This window comes from Crassostrea angulata, chromosome 6, assembly GCF_025612915.1.
Source record: "Crassostrea angulata isolate pt1a10 chromosome 6, ASM2561291v2, whole genome shotgun sequence".
NCBI classification, from domain to species: domain Eukaryota; kingdom Metazoa; phylum Mollusca; class Bivalvia; order Ostreida; family Ostreidae; genus Magallana; species Magallana angulata.
In genome coordinates, this window is record NC_069116.1 from 330,196 (window position 1) to 358,107 (window position 27,912).

Here is a 27,912-nt window from a genome sequence, read left to right on the forward strand (position 1 = left end):
GGTACATATTCATGTAACAAAAATGGGGAAAATGCGAGAATTGGGCACAAAACCCTCCAAAACAAAACTAAATAATACCAAACGCATCAACAAACTGGGAGTTACATGGACATTTTAAGAACAGTATTATACGTGTAGTTACAAATGAAGGGTCGTTATTCAGCGAGTGACGAAGCTCCCCAGAGGGTGGGCGGGTCCCCCACGTGTCTGCTCTCAGGTGACCCTTGACACGGGGCAGACATCAGAGGGTGACATCCGACAAAGAAAACATTTTATTGTATAGGAAATGTGAATTAAGTTGTACGTTCTTTTACACACCTCTGATAAATAAACAATTCTTAAATCACACTAGAATAATATCAAATGAAAACAATTTAGACAATAAATTAATAAATGAAAGTAACAGCCAGAACAAACAATGAAGCCTTTATCTTGATATCATAATCTTTATTGTACACTTGACCCAGTTTCTGAGATAGAAGCGATTGGTGCACCGTGTAGGAGCCCTCCATCTCCTTGTGGCAGGATTACGGCAGCTGTAACAATGCTCTCATGTTTACCAACAGCCGCCCCGTCACCCCCACGATAACGTCACGGGAACGAGGCTGCCCGTCAATAGAGCACGGATATACACTACTTATCTCTGATAAAGACCCCCAGGTAAGATTAATTACAACCTGAAAACAACGATACAAACGCATCATTCTTTATGACGATTCAAAATACTTTTAGTATATCTTAATTTGATTTTGTATAATAGTATTAATTTGATTTTTTTGGAATTTAAAACCATTTAAAGTTATCTCTTGTATTGATAGCAGACGGTTGATAATACTGTTACAAATCTCAGTAATATGAATCTACAGAAGATAACGATCAGTGATAGATCAAGGTAGACGGAACATGGTAATCTACTAGGTAGTACTACATGTTTGTAAGATAGTGTACTTTCCGTAGTACAATGTATGTGTAGGATTTATATATGTTCTCAGTGAACGGTTTATTCATTGAGTTAAAATCAATGCATGATTTTACAAATTCACTATTGGAATATCACAGGCACTGCTGCTGTAACCAACAGGAATGACGTTTTGTTGACTCTATTATACTTTCCCTACTAATTTATCAAATGTAGTTTTGTGGAATCTGTAACTCGTCTTAAAGTTTAAATAAAAAGATAAAATATTTGCCTCACAATTGAAATTTCATTACATTTACTACCTACAAAGACATTGGAGAACTTTTTAAGGTGAATTTCTAGAAATATTTGGGCGTGTTATGGGCAAGGAGAAAGGTGGCATTCGTGTAACATGCTGTTTCTGCCCCAGGTGATGAAGATTAAAGGTCAATTACCATTATCTATCACGTTTAATTTCCCGCGATTGTCGATAAAACCCGGTAAGGAACGCGTGGGGATCATTAGAGTCCGCAGAATGTTACGCCGGAAGAATTCACACGGGAGAATCCGTTTTACGCTTCATTGAGAATGATTTTCAAATCACCAATACTCTGTGTCACAAAAGTCAGTTAAGGACCCCCCCCCCCCCCAAAAAAAGGGTTTTCACAAAGCTTACACGTGATTGCGATTAAGGTCTATCCATCGAAAATTTTTTTTAGGCATTTTATGAACAATTTGATATGACAATAGCTTACGTTTTAATCATTTTTTGTCAAAATATTCGAACGAAGCAACGACTTGTTATAAAAGACAATCGCATTCGATGAGACCCTTGATACGTTTATACGGGAGAAAAGGAATGGACACTTCTTTTATCAATAAATGATAAGTATGCATAAAATAAATTACAAAATGTATTACAGTGTACATGTATGTATAAATAAAGACTTTATGATTAAACACTTAGACCAAAGCAGCATTTGCTAAGAATTTAGATAAACCCAATGAAAGATACAGAATACAGGTACAGAATACAAGTATTTAGATATTTGAGTTATTTATAGTTTGGGGATTGGGATTCCTACCCCAGTAGACAATATCCTATACGGAATGCACATGAAAACTTCAGTATAGCAAAATTTCCGGTAGAAACAAATGGATATAAAATCATTTATACACAACATGCAGACAAAGAAATTCCCTCTCTAGAAAATGGTCAACCAAATGGCACATGCAACAGAGGGAGCTTCTCCCTAACAAATGTTTTTTTTTATGATTGTCTTGTACATGAATCTAATATCGTATAGTAAATATTTCGATAAATGCTAAACGTTAAGATCTTAAAGTAGATAAAGTCCATGGGTCATTAATTTGTCATTCTAACATTGAGTCAATTACACTTTCCGTCACAGGAAAAACACCAAAAAGGGAAATTGAGTGTTGATATTGTAGCGACTCGGAGATCTTTGACATAGGTTCCGGTCGTAGATGGATGTGCAACGTATGAATGACTAAGGAACGAAGCATTTCAAGTGTAGTACACAAGAGATGTGAGAATTAGAAGGGGGGTGATCTAACGGCGGTATGTCACGTTTGGACATATATACTACTCTGAGAGATTCACTAAACTTTAATGTCATGTATATAAAAGTATACAAACATGTGTTCGTCAAAATTACTGTTGATTTAATTTTTAATTATAGCCCGTGGATATCGCTCTTCCTTCCTCCTATTCTGTAGAACACTTTCCAAGCATGAGGCAGAAAATACATCACACTAACGTCACGCTAAATTCTTCCTGTACATCAACACTCCACGGGAACGAGTGTCCAACGAGAATCTAGCATGGATCTGGCAGCCGTGGGGTTTGTCCTGATGGCGTGCCTGGCCGTGCAGTGTCCGGCCGAGACCAGTGGGAAGGAGGTTCGAATCGAGGGTACGTTCATGCTGGGCGCCCTGTTCCCGATACACTACTCGAAGGACCAAGTCTGCACAGCGGAAATCAACGAGCAGGATGGGATACAGATTCTGGAGGCCACAGTGTTCGCTCTAAGAAAAGTGAATGACGAACTGAAGAAGAAAAATCTGTCTATAGGGTTGATAGCTAGGGACTCCTGTTACGAAACAAATGTAGCGTTGCAGCATGCACTAGAGTTCGCAGAGAGGCGATATAACTCTCTGTCTTTCAGATATGATAACTCAGATATGTCATCAGTTGCAAACAACGTCATTGGCGTGATCGGGCCGCCAAGAAGTAAGGAGACGGTACCTGTGGCGAATTTCTTAAACGTGTTTCAAGTTCCACAAGTGAGTAAAAAATATCAAATATCAATACCATATACAAATCTTAATCTTGATTGATTGTGTTGCTGTTTAAATCACGTCGAGATTATTTCCCTCGGGTTTCTATCTTTACATGCGTTGTTTATTTTGGTGCACCGATGACCCCTAATAAGGAGTGCTTACAATCAATTCATCGTACTATAAGATATTGTTATACTTTCATGTTAAATACTGAAATCTGATTGGTTAAGACGCAGTTAATAATATTTACTATTACCCTCAGCGTTAGCAACGCACTTGGCAACGGGTAACATTAAAAAATGTTACATGCGCGAAAATTATGCGCGTACGGTTCGCTGTAGAATTCACGTTATTCCTATATAAAAGCAGTAAAATTTTCTTAAAAATTTAAAAAAAGACATTCAGTATAACAAAATAAATAGTGCCTGTTTGGGAGGATAACAGTTGAAATTGACACCCCTCGAAAACCATTGTCAACCTCCGCTTCGCGTCGGTTGACAATGGTTTTCTCGGGGTGTCAATTTCAACTGTTACCCTCCCAAACAGGCAGTATTTATTTACTGTAACATGGGACTTCGATTTTTCTGGCCGTATATACATGTATGTGGGATACATGTATCCACTATACCTAGCGCTTAGCACATCCGTTTTTGACGGCAGCTGCTAATCAGTTGCCCCTATCATTGTTCACTGATCATTTAAAAATATATTGTATTCAGAGACCCAGAAAGACGACAGAAATGGCAAAATCGTATAGTAAGAAATGCTAACCTAGATATAGAAATCATGTTCCTTCCAAACCTAGAATTCAAACACATGTAAAATAAAGAACTGTTCAATTTTCACGTAAAGGAGGGGCTATGATTTCACCTTTTTTCTAATTACTTTTATTTTTTCAACATAATTGAAATGCTTAGTCACTCATCTCTAAATAAGTTCTACTGAAGAATTTAATAAGACTACAGTAAAGAAATTTAAATTGATTTCGAGTTTGCTCTAAGAAGCCTCGCTATACTATACTTCCTCTCCTTTTAACCTATACAGATAAGCTATTTTGCCACAACCCCTGAACTGAGTGACAATGTGAAATACAAGTTCTTCAAGAGGACCGTGCCCTCGGACATGTACCAGGCGAGGGCCCTGGTCAGTATTCTCAGGTAGGCTCCACACCGCTTTGTGATTGGTTGGTTTGTTGGATGGTTGATTGATTGATTGATAGCTGATTGGTTATTCGACGTATGAGAAACAAACACCAAAGCCCCGAGTACCCTCATATAATGCATACAATGAACAGGTAAATTGCGGAGTGGTCTACAATTTTACATTGTGTTTGAAAAAAATCTTATAAAGTTATAAAAATATCAATGAACTGAGCATATATTGAGGATAAACCCCGTAAAAGACAGTCAACATTTCATTAATATAGCAAAATCTTTGTCAGCCTTGAAGCTTTTACTAGATAATAACAGATGTTCTATATGTATATCAGCGTAAACGGTCGATTTGATAGACTTTAATACTTATTACACGTTTTTGCAAAATCTATCTAGTGACTACTATAAAACCACTAAATTATACAGTTGTACATGGCTATTCAATAAAATGTAAAACTAATTTGACTATACACTAGAGCGGAGTATTGCATACATTTTGTCGAGCCTTAAAGTAACAAAAATTACAAGAAATATATATATTTATCTTCGATAAGACACACGAACTATAAAGGGGAAAACATCATGTCAAGTAGCATCGGATATTATATCTTGTCAATGATGATAGCCAGTCTTAAGTGTCTACAGCGCTAAGAGTGTAGCACAAGCCAAGTGCAAGAATCCATCGTCATTAAAATGAGTTAATTGACAATAGATAGGATATACTTATGTCCTTGAGATTGATGAGTAAATTATCTTGCCACACAGAGTACCCAGGTACTTGTCAACGTGACGCAATACCCTGAAGTTCGTTCTTGAAGCCTCGTGTCAATCTATACTGCATGGAAGACACTTGTCTGTTTTCATCAGAATTGTTTTTTTTCTACAGCGTCTGTTTCAATGTATTTATAATGTTTAACAATGTGACAGATAAACGAATGCCCGTGCCAGTGTACAGACGTTTGTTTACATGGAAATGAATTCCAATGCATTGCTTTAATTAATACTATTAGTTTCCTTTTTACTGTGAAAATGGTGATATTCTAGGCGTTTTTTAAATCAAACACTTTGAAGAACATTGTCATAATGATAAAACCATGCAGTTATTTTGTAAGATTTTCCAAAAAAGGCGTTTTATATTTATTGAATAATTGCTATTAGCTATAAACTCCATCCTTGTAGCCTTTGGTTGTTGTTTCCGTCATCAAGATATGGAAGGTAAATACCATCAACATCTTGTTACAGTTCCCTTGGCTGGGAATTCATCAGTATCATATACGAGGACAGTTACTACGGGATCGAGGGCTACACACATATCATGGAGGCCGCGGAGGATGCCGGGATATGTTTTGGTTTCGACAAGAGAGTTAGGGAAACAACCAGTGATGAAGAAATGAAGGAAATAGTGAACGATCTGATGAAGAAGAGAAACACGAACGGTAATAAAGGGTTACCAAACCACCATGTAAACCATGTAGTCATTCTTTAGCAGTGCTTGCTATACAAGAACCCCAGCAAATCGCCAGGTCTTATGTAAAACATCATTAGAAATAATGTACGAGATTATTTTGAAATAATTCTTAACACCTTAATTGACACTTACATTGCAAACATGCTGAAGAAGGCAGCAACCAATCAACGCTCACCGTTACAGCAATAAATGGTAAACAACTGTAACATATATCATCGTCGGGATACATGTGAATTAAATATATAGACCACGGTTTTATAATAACTACATTAGAAATGTTAATAATGGACTAATTACTCTTAAGATATTCCGCGCATTTCATTCCGTGGCTTATAGATGGTACAGTCTGCCGTCCAACCGCTGGTTGAATTTATTTCGCAAAGACATGATAATATATGATATATAACAATAAGTACCGCAGTTTTTTTTCTTAACTGTACATGCAGTATATATAAAACCATGTAAATGTTTACATTGTTTTCATAAAACATTATTTTGAATTTTCCAAGACCGTCAGCTTGATTTGATAATAAAGCGAGTATTTGCCTTCAGACAAATGATCATAATACATATGACCATAGCCCAGACAACAGAGCTTGTAGGGGGCATAATTATCACGGATATACAGTTTGTATATGTATTCAAAGGCATGATTATAACGGTTTATATGTTTTTAAGGAGATCGAGCAGTGTCTACTTTTAAATATCAACGCCGACTTTGTTGCGATATCCTTGTCTTTCAAATCTTGTTCAGATATAAAGATGATAAAGATACAAGCAATATTCACTCTCAATTTATAAAACACACTGTATGTATGAGAGAATTCAGAGAACAGTAACAAGCATTCTGAGAGTATTGCATAAGCAATACACGTCCCCTACCGGTTTGTAGAAATTTGTGAAAACAATGCACTGTTATGCAGAATATCATTTCCTACCGTCTCAACAGACCAACCCGATAACGAACTCGATTGTAATAATACAAAAAACCCTGTCGAATAAATTTACAACACAATGCTCTATACTATTTTACAGAACTTATTTGTTTGTTAGAAACAACAAGCATTCTGAGAGTATTGCATAAGCAATACACGTCCCCTACCGGTTTGTGGAAATTGTGAAAACAATGCACTGTTATGCAGAATATCGAACCCGAATATTAAAAATTTTGAATATAAAAAAAATAATTTTCTCGAAAATATGTCAACCAGACGCTACAAAAGTGTAAACTTGATCTGTAGTTTGACATTTTGAAGCTGTTCAGCAAATTCCATATTATTCCTCAAACGCATAAAGAAAAAAAGTGTGAAAAACTGAAGTGGGACAGACAGACGGACGGACAGACAGACGGACGGACGGACAGACGGACTGACGGACGCAGAGGAAAGCTATAGTCCCCTCCGGTGAAAACCGGTAGGGGACTAATAAAAGGAATGGTCAAAGTAATGCACGATATTATTACTGACAACATACTTTCCTCGTTTATTTGATACAAACCGAACCCGATAAATTTACAACACAATGCTCTATACTATTTTACAGAACTTATTTGTTTGTTAGAAACAACAAGCATTCTGAGAGTATTGCATAAGCAATACACGCCCCCTACCGGTTTGTGGAAATTGTGAAAACAATGCACTGTTATGCAGAATATCGAACCCGAACATTAAAAAAATGAAATATAAAAAATTAATTTTCTTGAAAATATGTCAACCAGACGCTACAAAAGTTTAAACTTAATCTGTAGTTTGATATTTTGAAGCTGCTCAGCAAGTTTCATATCATTCGTCCAACGCATAAAGAAAAAAACAGTGGAAACTGAAATGGGACAGACAAACGGACGGACAGACAGACAGACGGACTGACGGACGCAGAGGAAAGCTATAGTCCCCTCCGGTGAAACCGGTAGGGGACTAATAACTACATTGCATTTTTGATTTCGTAAAACGTGTCGACTTGGGCTGCAGACCTATCAGCAAACTCTCTTAACTTAGTAAAATCAGCGATATGCCTGATATATTTCGCTCTTATATATGTATTATTCATTTCTTATAAATATTTTATTATATATCTGACAGTGTTGCTTTATTCTAGGAAAAGTCTTAGTCGTGCTGTTTATGCAATACGCTATGGCTTACCGCATCATTGGATTGGTGGATACAATCCACGGCACCAAAAACGTCTTCTGGATAGGCGGCGACGCCTGGATAGGGAGAGAGCCCCCTAGCGGATTTGAAAACGTCATCAATGGTGCCATCCGGATCAGTCCAAAGACAAAAAAATACCCAGGGTTCGCCGAGTACTTCAAAGAGTAAGGGGATGAAACTGTTGAAAAATAATAATTCTGTTTTTAGCAGTCACCTCTCCAAAATTTAGTTCACAGCCGATAAAATCTTATTTAAACTGTGCAATCATCACAATACATGACTGATTTTCTTTTCAACATTTGATGTACAATTCTAAGTACACGATGCTCGGAATTTGTGATTTTACATGTAGTAACCGCAACTGTAGCAATAATTGCTCGGCTCATTAAAGCGACACAATCACTGATCTCCTGTTAGTTGTTTCATTACTTTGATTTTTTTTTTTATTAAACCTTGCAGACTGACCATAAACAACCCCCACAACCCCTGGTTTGGAGAATACCTGATGCAGCGGTATAACTGTTCGATGTCCAAGAAATCCAGCTGTTCTAATACCAAGATGAACGGTAATAGACCGTACTTGTGTCTAATGGGACGAGTTTATTTCCTTACTCTTAATATAGAGATCTGCTAAAGACCAAATATAAAAGTTTCAATTAACTTTCAACAGTGAAACATTTATGGTTTACTATAATGATGATTTTCGTTCCTGAAGTAGACAACCTTAACTTCCTGAAAATGTTGTGACGTAAATTGTTCAGTTTCCCTTAAATTTATTTGCTAGCGCTCTCGAGCGCTAGCAACTACGCTAGTCTTTTCCACTGGAATACGCATGCTCGACTCCATTAGGCATACTAGGGGATTCTGTACTACTGTAGATAGACTGTACCATTTGAATTTCGTTTTATCATTTTCACATGAAGTTTTGTGTTTTATTGTAAATGTCAAAAAGTAACAGTAGCTTAGGTCTTATAATGCAAAGTTATTTTCGATATTATAAGAAATAGCTAGATTAATCTTAGATTTCTTCAAGCTCGGAAAACAATTTCGGATATGTTTTCCGAGCTTGCCGGAAAGGCCCGAGAAGATATGATTGCTACAAAACAGTACCAATGGTTTTTTTTAAAATTTTCACCCCGAAATTGAAATTACAGTAGATGCATAATGATTAAGACATAGTCAATGAGCTATGCCATGCCTCTAGATTCACAGTTCTAAATTGAGACCCCACTCCAGCACAATTCCAGTACACCACTGTGCCTTCCCATTTAATTAATCGATTTAAAAAAATATATATAAACCAATGTTTTAGAGATCTGCTTCTATGTTTTATGATAGCTACAGCGCTAGCCCACTGGTCAATCTTTTTAAAAGATAAGCCTGTTTTAAACTATTGTCGTCCCAAATAGATGGATCTAAGAAAAAAATCAAATCAAATGTGTCGCATACCAAGTGATAGAAAATAACTGTAACCGTTAAAGTTTCTTTATAATAGATCTTGGAATTGGAATTTTTTGGTAAGATGAGTGTTGCATGAAATAATGGTAAGAGTTGAATGAAAAAAAGTTTAGCTTTACACTAAAGACGCAAACTAAATAGTGTAGACTGAATACTAGTATACCATAATTGTATCGATGTAGATTTCAAGGAGCTACTGACTGCTTACAATGTCCGTAACGCAGTGTACGCATTCGGTGAGGCAATAGATCGGATCCACACCTCGCTCTGTGGAGGCGGACCTACGGGAGTGTGTGATTCAATGAAGACCAATCTCACAGGGGAATTACTACTCCAGTTCTTGGCAAACGTCTCAGGTCTGTTAATAGAAGAATTTTGTATTGTTTTCTTACACTGAAAGTAAACTTATGGCCGAAAACATAAAGATCTACATTTGTAAAGAAATTTTATAGAATTTGATGTATGAGACTTGCGTTGAATTTACAACCAAACCTCTTGGAATTACGGACAGCCTAGATAAAGACTGGGGGTACTATTTACTCGTCCTTTCTTTGTAGATCCATACCAATCCAAGTTTAGTTTTGTGAAAGGCAGGGACGGGCCGGTACAATACAGTGTTCTACAGTACCAACCACGGCAGTGGACAGAGACGGGAACATGTACGCAGTTTGGTTTACATAACACTCGAACTTAAAATGATGATAAGAATATTGAAACTATAGAAAATATTTACCAACTTTAATTGATCACAAAAAACTTTTGATAATTTGATAAACATATACGAGACTAATAAATTTCAGACAACGAGGTAAAGCTAGTTTGGAATTCTGGTAACAGACTGGAACAGGAAACGTCAGTCTGTTCCTTACCGTGTAAACACGGCGATTTCCGGAGTCGAAGCGACACCTGTTGCTGGGACTGTAAGCCGTGCCCATACACGGACATCGTAAACAAGACGGATCCATACAACTGCCATGCCAGTCTAAAAAAAGTTTTACTTAGTAATCATTTTTTTTACTTAAAATCATATTAATAAGTAATAGGTAATTACTTAACATTTACTTACAAATTTAAAACAATTACTGAACTTCATGTCAATTACTAAATAAAAATATTTTACTTACATTTACTTAATGTGAAGACATGTTTTACTAAGTAATTCCTTTTTACTGATTATTGTTATGAAAAAAGGGACAATCATTTACTCAAAACAAAACATGATATACTAAGTAATTCCTTTACTGATATTTGTTATGATAAAGAACTATCATATACTTAAAGCAAAAAAAGACATATATACTATATAAGTATATTATGAGAGAGAGAGAGAGAGAGAGAGAGAGAGAGAGAGAGAGAGAGAGTTTGCACACAGACAGGTTGGGCAATACAATAGGAAATTTGAAAGTGACTAGCTTTTCAGAAATGGCATATATCTCCTTTGCTTTCAAAAAGGTATAATTGTCCTTGTTTATCAGAATTATATACTTGTCCATGCAAGGTTGTCTTATTGTCTCCACCTTTAAGAATCTTGATTTGCCACTACCAGCAGAGTCATGATCGAGAAGAACTAGATAGATTTTGCATCCCGCATCTCAGATCTCCAGATTTCCGCATGATTCCGTATTTTTTCCTCATTTTAAAAATGGAAAATGCAGAAATTAAATAATACGGAAATGCAGAAAAAATCCGTAAGTGATCTGGAAAAAAATACGGAAATAATATATATTTTTCATCTGGAAAAAAAACGGAGCTCTAAACTTAAAAAAATTTTTGTTTTGTTTTTGTTTTGTTTACTTCCTGAGCTTGCCAAAGCTTTACCAGAAATAAGACATATACAATTTTATACACATTCAGCACAACTTTATAATGAATTGCTGTTATAATTTTGTATAGAGAAAAAATAAATCTAATTAATATTTTCGGAGTTAAGTTTAATTCTAAGATAGTCTCAATAAAATTTCTATTATTACGAAAATAAGATCAACTTTAATCGCATGATGTTTCATTACATAAAAGGCAAAATGACCCCCCCCCCTCCAGACCCCACGTATTACGTGAGTACCAACCTGTCTGTTCTTTTGTTATGCTATATTCTTTTTTCCTACGTTCAAATATCAGTTAACTTATATTGGAGTGTCTAAACCGCTTGATGTTGAATCATGAAGATTGAAGAATTTTTTCGTATGCTGTTCAGTGTTTCTACTTTTACTTTTGTTTCAATGTTAAGCTACGCGCGCGCTGATTGTTCGATCAATAGCTAGCCGCCAATTTTCACATTCGATGCTGCCATGTTGTCTGCCATCACCGAGATGGTAAAATGAATGAAAATAAGGGAATAAGGCTGTGCACAAGGTAAATTGCATGAAGAATTTAATGGTACTAATTGTTTTCACTGAATTTGCGTATAAATAAGGTAAATCAGTCGAAAACTAGCGCACGTTTTTCTGCGCAATAAATATACAATTTTTTCAATGGGTGGCCCTGTAGCTCTCTGGTCTGTCAATATTTTTTTCCCGGAGAGCTACAGTTCTGCAGCTATAGCAAATTATGAAAATATTTTATAACAAATTGAACAATATAGCCTAATAAACCGTAACACAAACTGTAGTCTCTGGATCAACTTTATGCAAAACTCTATCTCTGAGAGTAGCATTTGGCACTTTAAATATCATTGATGCCTTTTTCACTGAAATGTTCATGTTCTTTAACCATTTTGTGAAATTTGTTGGGGAATACAAATAACATTCTGTTATTGTTTCTTTTTGGAAAAGGGATTAACCTAACAATAATACAAAACAAACTTCAAATGCTATAAGGAACTTTACTTCTCATAACTTAAAATTATCCTTGTTTGGCCTTGAATATTTAAATCAGATCACATGAATTTCATTGACTAAATGTCAAGAAAAGAGACAACCGCTGTTATATTCTTAAATTTTAGGTTTAGACGAGTATTTGCCCTTTTTTATCTGTAACTTTATTTGGGAATAGGAAATCTCAGCAATAGTTGAAAATAAAATTTGAAATAAAAAATGTTACCTTTTTTGATCGCATTATCGGCTGCTGTATAGTAAGAAGTGATGTCACATATCGTAGTATTTTTTTTTCACGGAATGCCTAGCCTAGAACCTAATATCGAGAAATACGCGAAGAAAACAAAAGGGACACAACTCAAGGACCGTAACGAATTTAGGACCTTCGACAATATATGATAGACTAACTTGTTTTTCTTAGAAACTGCTTTAAATTTGAAAAAAATTGTGCTAATATGAAATCCATTTATCTTCCCAATAGCTGCCCTGGTGACTGGGTTACACAGACCTAAAGAAAACCTTGCATGAACAACTAACTCACTGATTTTATGATCAAATGATGCAAACAAAAAAAGAGTGAAGACAGAATTTGTGTAAGACTATGTAGAAAAGCATATAAACAACAGTGCTGAAGTCTGACCATTCCATTGTGGACATTATTGTGATATTCGGCTATTTGTGTGATATTGTTATTGTGTGAAATTAAATCGGAGAGCACATACAGGAGACTGTCATAAAAAGACATCAAGAATGCTTTAAAGATTGCCGTGTCAGATTAATTGTAATATGACAAGTGACCTTGCAGGGCTTAATTGTGAACTATATGGTTTGAACTTCGCTTATTGTGAACTTTTGTCCAAGTCCATCTGTGCATGCATGTTGTGATCAAACTGCATTCAAGTTTATCAATCTGCAGCAACAAATCATCACCGATTGGTTGAGTACTATTTGTCAAATTTCATTATGATTTGTTCATCAATTTTGTGTTTATTTTTTAAATTTATAAAATGTGCAAAATTTAAAGTTGATAATTTTAACTTGTGTCCTTTATCTCTCAATTTTGCTGCAACTGTTTAAGTTAAACATCTTTGTTAATCACCAGTAGAAGTTATTGGTAAATTGATTAAAAAGCATAGTACATGTATGAGTAACTCATTATTAAATGATTATAAGTGTTTCTTAAAGTTGCTATGTTTATCTGTAAGCTTGCGGCAACTGTTTGTCACAAATTTGCAGCAAACGTACTCTTTGCAAATTTGACGTTGCATTAAAATTGTGTACAAATGAACGTCATTTTATTAATTAATGGGCCTTATTTTCTGATTAAGTTGTTAAATATAAAATTATCTGGAATAAATTTAATTTCTTCCTAGGTACATGTATATCTATTTTTTCCTTATTTTTATTGTTTTTATATGGTTACTTATATTTCCGTGCATGTTTGAATAGTTTGATTGCTTACAATGTACATATAGTTGTGAGTCATTACGTATTTTGCCATGCATATCCTGCAAAATGTTTAAAAATGCAATGTTGAGGTATGTTATACAACTAATATTTTGGTTGTTGTGAAGGAAACGAGAGAATTTCCTTTCAAGTGTATATAAAAATGTGAAATACGATTTTTCTATCTATTTTTTTTTTTCAGTAAATCTTTAAATTGCAATTATTACCAACATATTTTTTCTATATACTGTAGCTTTTTTAAAGAACTTCTTATCTGGAAAATTAATTGCAATGCTTATGATTGCTTGAAGTAATTACTGTTTTCTCTCAAGTGCACATTTGTTGTAAATCCAAGCTAGTCAAATTAGAAACCTTGTACACATAACATTTTGTTAGCCAGTTTATTTATATGTGTTATGGTATTACAGATTTATTGACTTGCACAGTTGTCTGGTGTTTTTTTCCCTAAAATTTTCTTAGTTCACAGTTATCAGCGAGTGCAAGGAAACAGAATTTTAGGCGTTCAATTTTTAAAAACAATGTTATACAATGTTTGGAGAATAATATGTCTACAACAAGTAAAAAACAAATGGGTAAACCATATTGGTATGAAATAAGTAAATTATTTAGATAAGTATTGCTATTACTTAATTATAGAATATTTTAAAATAAATGAATTTGATTACTTGAAATGAGAATTATATTGAGTAAATAAATAACAAGTATTTATATACATTTTAGTAATTGCAAAAAAAAGTAAATAGTGAGTAATAAATTTGTCTACTACAAGTAATTAAATTACCTATAACAAACCATATTAGATAAACTAATGAAAATAAATGAATTTAATTACTTGAAATGCGAATTATATTGAGTAAATAAATAAAATATTAAGATATATTTTAGTAATTGCAAACAAGAGGCCCATGGGCCACATCGCTCACCTGAGGAACAATAGGTATGATAAAATCAGCTTAATGGAGTCATAATACAAACTATCTGGACAATGTACAATAATACATGTTGATCCTGTATAAATAAAATCCATTTTCCCCTGGATATTCTTATGTTTATAATCATTAGTCCCTTTTCTAACAGGACGATTTTATAGTCATATCATATGTTGAGTATTGCAGTTCTCAAAAAGATCCTTAACAATTGTTTATATATGGGATATAAACGTACATAAACTCTGAACCTTCTTGTGAGGCCAAAGAATTGTCCTGGGGCCAAAGTCTTAACAATTATAAAGAATCATCTGGCTGATTAGTTTCTGAGAAGAAGATTTTTAAAGATTTACCATATATATTCCTTTGTTAAACTTTGAACCCCCATTGTGGCCCCACCCTACCCCTGGGGATCATGATTTTCACAACTTTGAATTTACACTACCTGAGGACGCTTCCACACAAGTTTAAGCTTTCCTAGCTGATTAGTTTCTGAGAAGAAGATTTTTAAAGATTTACCATATATATTTCTATGTAAAACTTTGACCTTCCATTGTGGCCCCACCCTACCCCCGGGGGTCATGATTTTCACAACTATGAATCTACACTACCTGATGATGCTTCCACACAAGTGTCAGCTTTACTGGCTGATTAGTTTCTGAGGAGAAGATTTTTAAAGATTTACTCTATATATTCCTATGTAAAACTTCGATCCCCCATTGTGGCCCCACCCTACCCCCGGGGGTCATGATTTTCACAACTTTGAATCTACACTACCTGAGGATGCTTCCACACAAGTTTCAGCTTTCCTGGCTGATTAGTTTCTGAGAAGAAGATTTTTAAAGATTTACCATATATATTCCTATGTAATAAAACTTTGACACCTCATTGTGGCCCCACCCTACCCCTGGGGATCATGAATTTCACAACTATGAATTTACACTACCTGAGGATGCTTCCACACAAGTTTCAGCTTTCCTGGCTGATTAGTTTCTGAAAGGAAGATTTTTAAAGATTTACTTTATATATTCCTATGTTAAACTTCGACACCCCATTGTGGCCCAACCCTACCCCTGGGGGTCATGATTTTCACAACTGTGAATTGACACTACCTGAGGATGCTTCCACACAAGTTTCAGCTTTCCTGGTCTTAGGGTTCATGAGAAGAAGATTTTTAAAGATTTACTCTATATATTCCTATGTTAAATTTCGACCCCCCATTGTGGCCCCACCCTACCCCCGGGGGTCATGATTTTCACAAATTAGAATTTACACTACCTGAGGATGCTTCCACACAAGTTTCAGCTTTCCTGGTCTTATGGTTTATGAGAAGAAGATTTTTAAAGATTTACCCTATATATTCCTATGTTAAATTTCGACCCCCCATTGTGGCCCCACCCTACCCTCGGGGGTCATGATTTTCACAAATTAGAATTTACACTACCTGAGGATGCTTCCACACAAGTTTCAGCTTTCCTTGTCTTATGGTTCATGAGAAGAAGATTTTCAAAGATTTACTCTGTATATTCCTATGTAAAACTTCGACCCCCCATTGTGGCCCCACCCTACCCCCGGGGGTCATGATTTTCACAAATTAGAATCTACACTACCAGATGATGCTTCCACACAAGTTTCAGCTTTCCTGGTATTATGGTTCACGAGAAGAAGATTTTTAAAAATTTCTCGAAAATTTTCATAAATTCCTTAATTATCTCCCTTTGCAAAAGGGCGTGATCCTTAATTTTCACAAATGTAAATCCCCTTAGGCTAAGGATGCTTTGTGCCAAGTTTGGTTGAAATTGGCCCAGTGGTTCTTGAGAAGATGTTGAAAATGTGAAAAGTTTACAGACAGACGGACAGACGGACAGACGGACGGACGGACAGACAGACAGACAGACAGACAGACAGACAGACAGACAGACGGACGACAGACAAAATGTGATCAGAATAGCTCACTTGAGCTTTCAGCTCGGTGAGCTAAAAAGTAAATAGTCTACTACAAGTAATTAAATTACTTGTAACAAAATGATTTTAATTACTTAAAACAAGTATTAAATTGAGTAAATAAATAACCAATCTGTATATACATTTAAGTAATTGCAGAAATGATGAGTAAAATAAATCATAAGTAATTGTATTAGTGGTATTTACTAATTATGATTCCGATTACTAAACGAGATTACCTTTTACTTGCTATTCTGACTAATTGTATTACTTAATATTTATAGTTTTTTTCTAAATTCAAATTCTTATTTTAAAAATATTTTAAAAAAATAGTAAAACTTTTTTTAGAGTGCTGGTACATATTCATATATAACAAAAATGGAGAAAATGCGAGAATTGGGCACAAAAAGAAACACCCAAACACAAAACTAAATAAAACCAAACACATCAACAAACTGGGAGTTACGTGGACATTTTAAGGACATTATTAAACGTGTAGTTTAAAATGAAGGGTCGTTATTCAGCGAGTGACGAAGCTCCCCAGAGGATGGGCGGGTCCCCCACGTGTCTGCTCTCAGGTGACCCTTGACACGGGGCGGACATCAGAGGGTGACATCCGACAAAGAAAACTTTTTATTTGTTTAGGAAATGTGAATTAAGTTGTACGTTCTTTTACACACCTCTGATAAATAAACAATTCTTAAATCACTCTAAAATAATATCAAATGAAAACAATTTAGACAATAAATTAATTAATGAAAGTAACAGCCAGAACAAACAATGAAGCCTTTATCTTGATATCATAATCTTTATTGTACACTTGACCCAGTTTCTGAGATAGAAGCGATTCGTGCACCGTGTAGGAGGCCTCCATCTCCTTGTGGCAGGATTACGGCAGCTGTAACAATGCTCTCGTGTTTACCAACAGCCGCCCCGTCACCCCCACGATAACGTCACGGGAACGAGGCTGCCCGCCAATAGAGCACGGATATACACTACTTATCTCTGATAAAGACCCCCAGGTAAGATTAATTACAACCTGAAAACAACGATACAAACGCATCATTCTTTACGACGATTCAAAATGCTTTTAGTATATCTTAATTTGATTTTGTATAATAGTATTAATTTGATTTTTTTGGAATTTAAAACCATTTAAAGTTATCTCTTGTATTGATAGCAGACGGTTGATAATGCAAATCTCAGTATTAAATTGAATCTACAGAAGATAACGATCAGTGATAGATCAAGGTAGACGGAACATGGTAATCTACTAGGTAGTACTACATGTTTGTAAGATAGTGTACTTTCCGTAGTATATGTGTAGGATTTATATATGTTCTCAGTGAACGGTTTATTTATTGAGTTAAAATCAATGCATGATTTTACAAATTCACTATTGGAATATCACAGGCACTGCTGCTGTAACCAACAGGAATGACGTTTTGTTGACTCTATTATACTTTCCCTACTAATTTATCAAATGTAGTTTTGTGGAATCTGTAACTCGTCTTAAAGTTTAAATAAAAAGATAAAATATTTGCCTCACAATTGAAATTTCATTACATTTACTACCTACAAAGACATTGGAGAACTTTTTAAGGTGAATTTCTAGAAATATTTGGGCGTGTTATGGGCAAGGAGAAAGGTGGCATTCGTGTAACATGCTGTTTCTGCCCCAGGTGATGAAGATTAAAGGTCAATTACCATTATCTATCACGTTTAATTTCCCGCGATTGTCGATAAAACCCGGTAAGGAACGCGTGGGGATCATTAGAGTCCGCAGAATGTTACGCCGGAAGAATTCACACGGGAGAATCCGTTTTACGCTTCATTGAGAATGATTTTCAAATCACCAATACTCTGTGTCACAAAAGTCAGTTAAGGACCCCCCCCCCCCCCCAACAAAAAAAAGGGTTTTCACAAAGCTTACACGTGATTGCGATTAAGGTCTATCCTTCGAAAAAAAATTTTAGGCATTTTATGAACAATTTGATATGACAATAGCTTACGTTTTAATCATTTTTTGTCAAAATATTCGAACGAAGCAATGACTTGTTATAAAAGACAATCGCATTCGATGAGACCCTTGATACATTTATACGGGAGAAAAGGAATGGACACTTCTTTTATCAATAAATGATAAGTATGCATAAAATAAATTACAAAATGTATTACAGTGTACATGTATGTATAAATAAAGACTTTATGATTAAACACTTAGACCAAAGCAGCATTTGCTAAGAATTTAGATAAACCCAATGAAAGATACAGAATACAGGTACAGAATACAAGTATTTAGATATTTGAGTTATTTATAGTTTGGGGATTGGGATTCCTACCCCAGTAGACAATATCCTATACGGAATGCACATGAAAACTTAAGTATAGCAAAATTTCCGGTAGAAACAAATGGATATAAAATCATTTATACACAACATGCAGACAAAGAAATTCCCTCTCTAGAAAATGGTCAACCAAATGGCACATGCAACAGAGGAAGAGTTCTCCCTAACAAATGTTTTTTTTTATGATTGTCTTGTACATGAATCTAATATCGTATAGTAAATATTTCGATAAATGCTAAACGTTAAGATCTTAAAGTAGATAAAGTCCATGGGTCATTAATTTGTCATTCTAACATTGAGTCAATTACACTTTCCGTCACAGGAAAAACACCAAAAAGGGAAATTGAGTGTTGATATTGTAGCGACTCGGAGATCTTTGACATAGGTTCCGGTCGTAGATGGATGTGCAACGTATGAATGACTAAGGAACGAAGCATTTCAAGTGTAGTACACAAGAGATGTGAGAATTAGAAGGGGGATGATCTAACGGCGGTATGTCACGTTTGGACATATATACTACTCTGAGAGATTCACTAAACTTTAATGTCATGTATATAAAAGTATATAAACATGTGTTCATCAAAATTACTGTTGATTTAATTTTTAATTATAGCCCGTGGATATCGCTCTTCCTTCCTCCTATTCTGTAGAACACTTTCCAAGCATGAGGCAGAAAATACAACACACTAACGCCACGCTAAATTCTTCCTGTACATCAACACTCCACGGGAACGAGTGTCCAACGAGAATCTAGCATGGATCTGGCAGCCGTGGGGTTTGTCCTGATGGCGTGCCTGGCCGTGCAGTGTCCGGCCGAGACCAGTGGGAAGGAGGTTCGAATCGAGGGGAAGTTCATGCTGGGCGCCCTGTTCCCGATACACTACTCGAAGGACCAAGTCTGCACAGCGGAAATCAACGAGCAGGATGGGATACAGATTCTGGAGGCCACAGTGTTCGCTCTAAGAAAAGTGAATGACGAACTGAAGAAGAAAAGTCTCTCTATAGGGTTGATAGCTAGGGACTCCTGTTACGAAACAAATGTAGCGTTGCAGCATGCACTAGAGTTCGCAGAGAGGCGATATAACTCTCGGTCTTTCAGATATGATAACTGTACGTGTACGTCATCAGTTGCAAACAACGTCATTGGTGTGATCGGGCCGCCAAGAAGTAAGGAGACGGTACCTGTGGCAAATCTCCTCAACCTGTTTCAAGTTCCGCAGGTGGGTCAAAAATATCAAATATCAATACCATATGCAATTCTTTATCTTGATTGATTGTGTTGCTGTTTACATCACGTCGAGATTATTTCCCTCGGGTTTCTATCTTTACATGCGGTGTTTATTTTGTGCACCGATGACCCCTAATTAGGAGTGCTTACAATTCATCGTACTATAAGATACTGTAACATGAGACTTCGACTTTTCTGGCCGTATATATGTGGGATACATGTATCCACTATACCTAGCGCTTAGCACATCCGTTTTTGACGGCAGCTGCTAATCAGTTGCCCCTATCATTGTTCACTGATCATTTAAAAATATATTGTATTCAGAGACCCAGAAAGACGACAGAAATGGCAAAATCGTATAGTAAGAAATGCTAACCTTGATATAGAAATCATGTTCCCTCCAAACCTAGAATTCAAACACATGTAAAATAAAGAACTGTTCAATTATCACGTAAAGGAGGGGCTATGATTTCACCTTTTTTCTAATTACTTTTATTTTTTCAACATAATTGAAATGCTTAGTCACTCATCTCTAAAAAAGTTCTACTATAGAATTTAATAAGACTACAATAAAGAAGTTTAAATTGATTTCGAGTTTGCTCCAAGAAGCCTCACTATACTATACTTCCTCTCCTTTTATACAGATAAGCTATTTTGCCACAACCCCTGAACTGAGTGACAATGTGAAATACAAGTACTTCAAGAGGACCGTGCCCTCGGACATGTACCAGGCGAGGGCCCTGGTCAGTATTCTCAGGTAGGCTCCACACCGCTTTGTGATTGGTTGGTTTGTTGGATGGTTGATTGATTGATTGATAGCTGATTGGTTATTCGACGTATGAGAAACAAACACCAAAGCCCCGATTACCCTCATATAATGCATACAATGAACAGGTAAATGGCGGAGTGGTCTACAATTTTACATTGTGTTTGAAAAAAATCTTATAAAGTTATAAAAATATCAATGAACTGAGCATATATTGAGGATAAACCCCGTAAAAGACAGTCAACATGTCATTAACGTACATACCAAAATCTTTGTCAGCCTTGAAGCTTTCACTAGATAATAACAGATGTTCTATATGTATATCAGAGTAAACGGTCGATTTGATAGACTTTAATACTTATTACACGTTTTTGCAAAATCTATCTAGTGACTACTATAAAACCACTAAATTATACAGTTGTACATGGCTATTCAATAAAATGTAAAACTAATTTGACTATACACTAGAGCGGAGTATTGCATACATTTTGTCGAGCCTTAAAGTAACAAAAATTACAAGAAATATATATATTTATCTTCGATAAGACACACGAACTATAAAGGGGAAAACATCATGTCAAGTAGCATCGGATATTATATCTTGTCAATGATGATAGCCAGTCTTAAGTGTCTACAGGGCTAAGAGTGTAGCACAAGCCAAGTGCAAGAATCCATCGTCATTAAAATGAGTTAATTGACAATAGATAGGATATACTTATGTCCTTGAGATTGATGAGTCAATTATCTTGCCACACAGAGTACCCAGGTACTTGTCAACGTGACGCAATACCCTGAAGTTCGTTCTTGAAGCCTCGTGTTAATCTATACTGCATGGAAGACACTTGTCTGTTTTCATCAGAATTGTTTTTTTTCTACAGCGTCTGTTTCAATGTATTTATAACGTTTAACAATGTGACAGATAAACGTATGCCCGTGCCAGTGTTCAGCCGTTTGTTTACAGGGAAATGAATTCCAATGCATTGCTTTAATTAATACTATTAGTTTCCTTTTTACTGTGAAAATGGTCATATTCTAGGCGTTTTAAAATCAAACACTTTGAAGAACATTGTCATAATGATAAAACCATGCAGTTATTTTGTAAGATTTTCCAAAAAAAAGGCGTTTTATATTTATTGAACAATTGCTATTAGCTATAAACTCCATCCTTGTTGTCTTTGGTTGTTGTATCTGCCATCAAGATATGAAAGGTAAATACCGTCAACATCTTGTTACAGTTCCCTTGGCTGGGAATTCATCAGTATCATATACGAGGACAGTAACTACGGGATCGAGGGCTACACACATATCATGGAGGCCGCGGAGGATGCCGGGATATGTTTTGGTTACGACAAGAGAGTGAGGGAAACAGACAGTGATGAAGAAATGGAGGAAGTAGTGGACGATCTGATGAAGAAGGAAAACACGAACGGTAATAAAGGGTTGCCAAACCACCATGTAAACCATGTAGTCATTCTTTAGCAGTGCTTGCTATACAAGAACCCCAGCAAATCGCCAGGTCTAATGTAGAACATCATTAGAATTAATGTACTAGATCATTTTGAAATAATTCTTAACGCCTTAATTGGCACTTACATTGCATACATGCTGAAGAGGGCAGCAACCAATCAATGCTCACCGTTACAGCAATGAATTGTAAACAATGTAACATATATCATCGTCGGGATACATGTGAATTAAATATATAGACCACGGTATTATAATAACTACATTAGAAATGTTAATAATGGACTAATTACTCTTAAGATTTTCCGCGCATTTCATTCCGTGGCTTATAGATGGTACAGTCTGCCGTCCAATCGCTGGATGAATTTACTTCCCAAAGACATGATAATATATTATATATAACAATAAGTACCGCAGTTTTTTTCTTAACTGTACATGCAGTAAATATAAAACCATGTAAATGTTTACATTGTTTTTATAAAACATTATTTTGAATTTTCCAAGACCGTCAGCTTGATTTGATAATAAAGCGAGTCTTTGCCTTCAGACAAACGATCATAATACATATGACCATAGCCCAGGCAACAGAGCTTGTAGGGGGCATAATTATCACGGATATATACAGTTTGTATGTTTTCAAAGGCATGATTATAACGGTTTATATGTTTTTAAGGACATCGAGCAGTGTCTACTTTTAAATACCAACGCCGACTTTGTTGTGATATCCTAGTCTTTCAACCTTGTTCAGATATAAAGATGATAAAGATACAAGCAATATTCACTCTCAATTTATAAAACACAATGTATGTATGAGAGAACTCTACAGTAATAACTATTTTTGATTTCGTAAAACGTGTCGACTTGGGCTGCAGACATATCAGCAAACTCTCTTAACTTAGTAAAATCAGCGATATGCCTGATATTTTTCGCTCTTATATATATATGTATTATTCATTTCTTATAAATATTTCATCATATATCTGACAGTGTTGCTTTATTCTAGGAAAAGTCTTAGCCGTGCTATTTATGCAATACGCTATGGCTTACCGCATCATGGGGTTAGTGAATACTATCCATGGCACCAAAAACGTCATCTGGATAGGTGGCGACGCCTGGATAGGGAGAGAGCCCCCTAGCGGATTTGAAAACGTCATCAATGGCGCCATCGGGATCAGTCCAAAGACAAAAAAATACCCAGGGTTCGCCGAGTACTTCAAAGAGTAAGGGGATGAAACTGTTGAAAAATAATAATTCTGTTTTTAGCAGTCACCTCTCCAAAATTTAGTTCACAGTCGATAAAATCTTATTTAAACTGTGCAATCATCACAATACATGACTGATTTTCTTTTCAACATTTGATGTACAATTCTAAGTACACGATGCACGGAATTTGTGATTTTACATGTAGTAACCGCAAATGTAGCAATAATCGCTCAGCTCATTAAAGCGACACCATCACTGATCTCCTGTTAGTTGTTTCATTACTTTGATCCTTTCCATTAAACCTTGCAGACAGACCATAAACAACCCCCACAACCCCTGGTTTGGAGAATACCTGATGCAGCGGTATAACTGTTCGACGTCCAAGAAATCCAGCTGTTCTAATTCCAAGATGAACGGTAATAGACCGTACTTGTATCTAATGGGACGAGTTCATTTCCTTACTTTTAATATAGAGATCTGCTAAAGACCAAATATAAAAGTTTCAATTAACTTTCAACAGAAGAACATTCAAGGTTAACTGTAATGATGATTTTCGTTGTTGAAGTAGACAACCTTAACTTCCTGAAAATGTGACGTATATTGTTCAGTTTCCGTTAAATTTATTTTAAACTATAATTGTCGTCCCAAATAGATAGAACTATTTTAACAGGAGCTTGGACTTTGGGTAGTTGGTGTCAAACGCCAATGTGAAGTAGGCCTGTCTATTATACTGAAGGCCACGCAGCAATTGCCCTTTGACTTTTGAACTAAGACTACGCAATCCGTGTATATTTCGCTTGAAACCAGCGTCATTTTAACATGTTTTGACGCAAGAAATAGGTAGTTATGTTCTACTGAAAGTCCAAGGTCTTGTTAATTAATTAATTAAAATGGTTCTAAGAAAATAATTAAATCAAATGTGTCGCATACCAAGTGATAGAATATAAGTGTTACTTTTAAAGTTTCTTTATACTAGTAATAGATTTTGGAATTGGAAGTTTTTGGTAAGATGAGTGTTGCATGAAATGAAAGTAAGAGTTGAATGAAAAAAGTTCAGCTTTACACTAAAGACGCAAACTAAATAGTGTAGACTGAATATACCATAATTCTATCGATGTAGATTTCAAGGAGCTACTGACTGCTTACAATGTCCGTAACGCAGTGTACGCATTCGGTGACGCCATAGATCAGATCCACACCTCGCTCTGTGGAGGCGGACTTACGGGAGTGTGTGATTCAATGAAGACCAATCTCACAGGGGAGCTACTACTCCAGTTCTTGGCAAACGTCTCAAGTCTGTTAATAGAAGAATTTTGTACTGTGTTCTTATATTGAAAGTAAACTTATGGCCGAAAAACATAAAGATCTACTTTTATAAAGAAATTTATAGAATTTGATGTATGAGACTTGCGTTGAATTAACAACAAAACGTCTTGGAATTACGGACAGCCTAGATAAAGACTGGGGGTTCTATTTACTCGTCCTTACTTTGTAGATCCATACCAATCCAAGTTTAGTTTTGTGGAAGGCAGGGACGGGCCGGTACAATACAGTGTTCTACAGTACCAGACACGGCAGTGGACAGAGACGGGAACATGTACGCGGTTTGGTTTACATAGCACTCGAACTTAAAATGATAAGAACATTAAAACTAGAGTTTAGAAAATATTTACCAACTTTAAATTGATCACAAAAACTTTTGATAATTTGATAAACATATACGAGACTAATAAATTTCAGACAACGAGGACAATCTAGACTGGAATTCTGGTAACAGACCGGAACAGGAAACGTCAGTCTGTTCCTTACCGTGTAAACACGGCGATTTCCGGAGTCGAAGCGACACCTGTTGCTGGGACTGTAAGCCGTGCCCGTACACGGACATCGTAAACGAGACGGACCCCTACAACTGCCAGGCCTGCGGGACCGGATGGACACCCGGTCTATTACAGAACGCATGCGTAGCCATCCCCGTCAAGCACCTTGAGTATGACAATCCCTACGTCATTTTGATCTTTGTGCTGTCGTCAGTGGGAATCGTGCTGTGCTCCATTGTATCCGTCGTTTTCGTGTTCAAGCGGTCTACCCCCATAGTGAAGGCTACAGGGTTCGAAACCAGTCTGGTACTGTTAGTAGGTATACTCCTGTCCTATATTTCCCCCTTTATACTGGTCAGCGAACCTTCCACTGCATCCTGTGCTTTCTTCAGAATATTCCTTGGTCTCAGTTACACCATGGCCTACTCGTCCATTCTGTCCAAACTGATGGTCTATAATCGAGCGTTTGATTTACAATCTTCAATCAAGAATAAAACTATTCAGGGACAACCGTTACTTCACAGGAACATTTGTACGATGAAGACGGCCCTTGTGATGACTTTGACTCTTTCAGCTCTACATCTTTTCGCCATTGTGTTTTGGATTATCGGCGATACCCCGGTCACTGTCGTCTCCTACTCCATTACACGTGAGTCAGCCATTGGAAACAGGTCGTGTATCGATCTAAGAAACTTCAGTTACTTTGTTAGCCTGGGGTGGTCATTTCTGTTAATGATAGCGTGTTTAGTTTTTGCCTTAAAGACGCGGAAACTGCCGGACGGGATGAACGACTCGCACGAGATTATGTACTGTTCCTTTACCTCGTTCATCCTGTGGATTACGTTCATTCCTCTATACGCCTTCTCCGATAACAAGGTCGTCAAGGTGATGTCCCTTTCCATCGCGCTGGTCGTCCACGGGACGTTGTGTCTGCTGTGTTTGTTTGTGACGAAGATTTACATCGTAGTGTTCCGCCCCGAGAAAAACAACAAGGAACGGGTAATGCGCACCACACCGACCCGCAGCCGGAACTCGTTCAGTGGAAGTCCTCACGGCAGCCATGCCGGCGACAAAAGATTCTCATTGGCCTTGACTTTGGAAGATAAAACTTCAACCAATGCTTCCAGAAAGCCATCTACTGCATGTGGTTTGTATTTAGTTATTTTGCATTTTTATCCTCGGCATCTTTAATATTCACACTGTTGACTACATGTATTAACATCACACTGTACTTAGACTTGCTATGGTTATAACGTTGAAGTCGCATGGAAATTAAAATATCTCCTAAATCAATTCTAAGCACATTTATTTGATTTCAGCATTTTACACGATCATTTAAATTCGTGGTTGATCAATTGCCGAGGATTTCATGAGTATCCTTCATCAGCGAATTTCTAAAATAGAGTAGTGTTTAATAAAATTTGGCTTAAGCGAAGAACATGAAATAATCATTCTTAATTTTACAATAACGGAATTTTAAATACATGTGTATGTTTACTTCTTAAGCACTCTTCTGATTGAGAACATTTTTGTTCTCATTTGAATTTAGTTGCAGACGACACAGAGGAGGAGGGAGAGGACTACTCGGCGACGACGGGGACACTGCCGTTCAAGAACACCGTGATGATTGACAGGTCCGAGAAGTTCTCCGAGGAGGCGCAGGCCGTGCTGGACTGTCACGTGACCAGTGTAAACAGTGGCGACAAACTTCTAGGGAACAAAGACGACCAGGATAGCACAGGCCTCGGTGATACAATGAGGACGACTAGAGTCAATGGAAATATTCCCAATCATGAAAAGTGTGATGAAGATGAATTATCTCCAAAAGACGCACGTAAAATATCAAACCTCCAGGGAAGTATAGGCTTCAAGACCCAAGGGGAGTTAAGATGGCACTCTTCAAGAAAATCAAATAAAAAGAACGCCAGTTCTGAGAACATTATCGAAGAGGAGAAGCAGCAGACAGAGTCGAGAAGGCTGTCCCAGTCTCTACCGGAAGTGAACCTTCAGAACGTTTGCTGACATAAGCGACCATGTTATGGAGACATACGATCAACACCTGTGAAATACTCTTTTATTAATTGTTATTTAATATTTGTTGTCTTTGAATAAAGTTTAATTCTGCAAATTTTTACAAAATTTTCCTTCGTCAAAATTTCCCCGCCTATTTTACTTAATTGGGATAAAGAAAAAATGGCTAAAAGTTTCTCTGCTGATGAGTAGTACATTTTGTTAAAACGAAAACTTCTTCCTATACATGAACTGAATTAGATCACGATACTTTGGTATTAGGGGGTGGCGATATTCATCTTTTGATTTCTGAAATAAAAAAGATTGACCTTGTCAGGAGTTATTTCCGGAGACAAATAATGACTATAGCTTTAATGAATATTGAATCTAGCTTTAATGAATAACGCAAAGTCTCGGGAATCGCATTCTGACATAACATGTTAGAAAAAACGGATGGACAAATGTAAATGTTTAGTAACTCAAACTTCGTTATCTCC

General features: G+C 36.3%; 2 protein-coding genes across 4 annotated transcripts; both read left to right on the top strand.

Moving 5' to 3' along the window:
* Window positions 1-486: 486 nt before the first annotated feature.
* Window positions 487-17,834, top strand: LOC128190501 (metabotropic glutamate receptor 4-like). Its single transcript, XM_052862574.1, has 11 exons — window positions 487-660; window positions 2,311-3,205; window positions 4,247-4,359; window positions 5,599-5,792; window positions 7,919-8,135; window positions 8,431-8,537; window positions 9,612-9,785; window positions 9,987-10,088; window positions 10,230-10,420; window positions 17,443-17,601; window positions 17,760-17,834. The coding sequence occupies exons 2-11, from the start codon at window positions 2,744-2,746 to the stop codon at window positions 17,832-17,834; spliced, it is 1,794 nt and encodes a 597-aa protein (XP_052718534.1). The 5' UTR covers window positions 487-660; window positions 2,311-2,743.
* Window positions 17,444-27,560, top strand: LOC128189183 (metabotropic glutamate receptor 6-like). Of its 3 annotated transcripts, none has more exons than XM_052860687.1 (11): window positions 17,444-17,601; window positions 19,250-19,419; window positions 19,541-20,147; window positions 20,800-20,912; window positions 22,157-22,350; window positions 23,389-23,605; window positions 23,898-24,004; window positions 24,709-24,882; window positions 25,084-25,185; window positions 25,329-26,552; window positions 26,961-27,560. In XM_052860687.1, exons 3-11 carry the CDS (start codon window positions 19,683-19,685, stop codon window positions 27,425-27,427), a joined length of 3,063 nt encoding a protein of 1,020 aa, XP_052716647.1. In that variant the 5' UTR covers window positions 17,444-17,601; window positions 19,250-19,419; window positions 19,541-19,682; the 3' UTR covers window positions 27,428-27,560. The 3 variants fall into 3 exon arrangements, with proteins under 3 accessions (XP_052716647.1, XP_052716644.1, XP_052716646.1); XM_052860684.1 differs by having other exon boundaries at window positions 17,449-17,601; window positions 26,955-27,558; XM_052860686.1 differs by lacking the exon at window positions 19,250-19,419 and having other exon boundaries at window positions 17,449-17,601; window positions 26,955-27,558.
* Window positions 27,561-27,912: the final 352 nt, after the last annotated feature.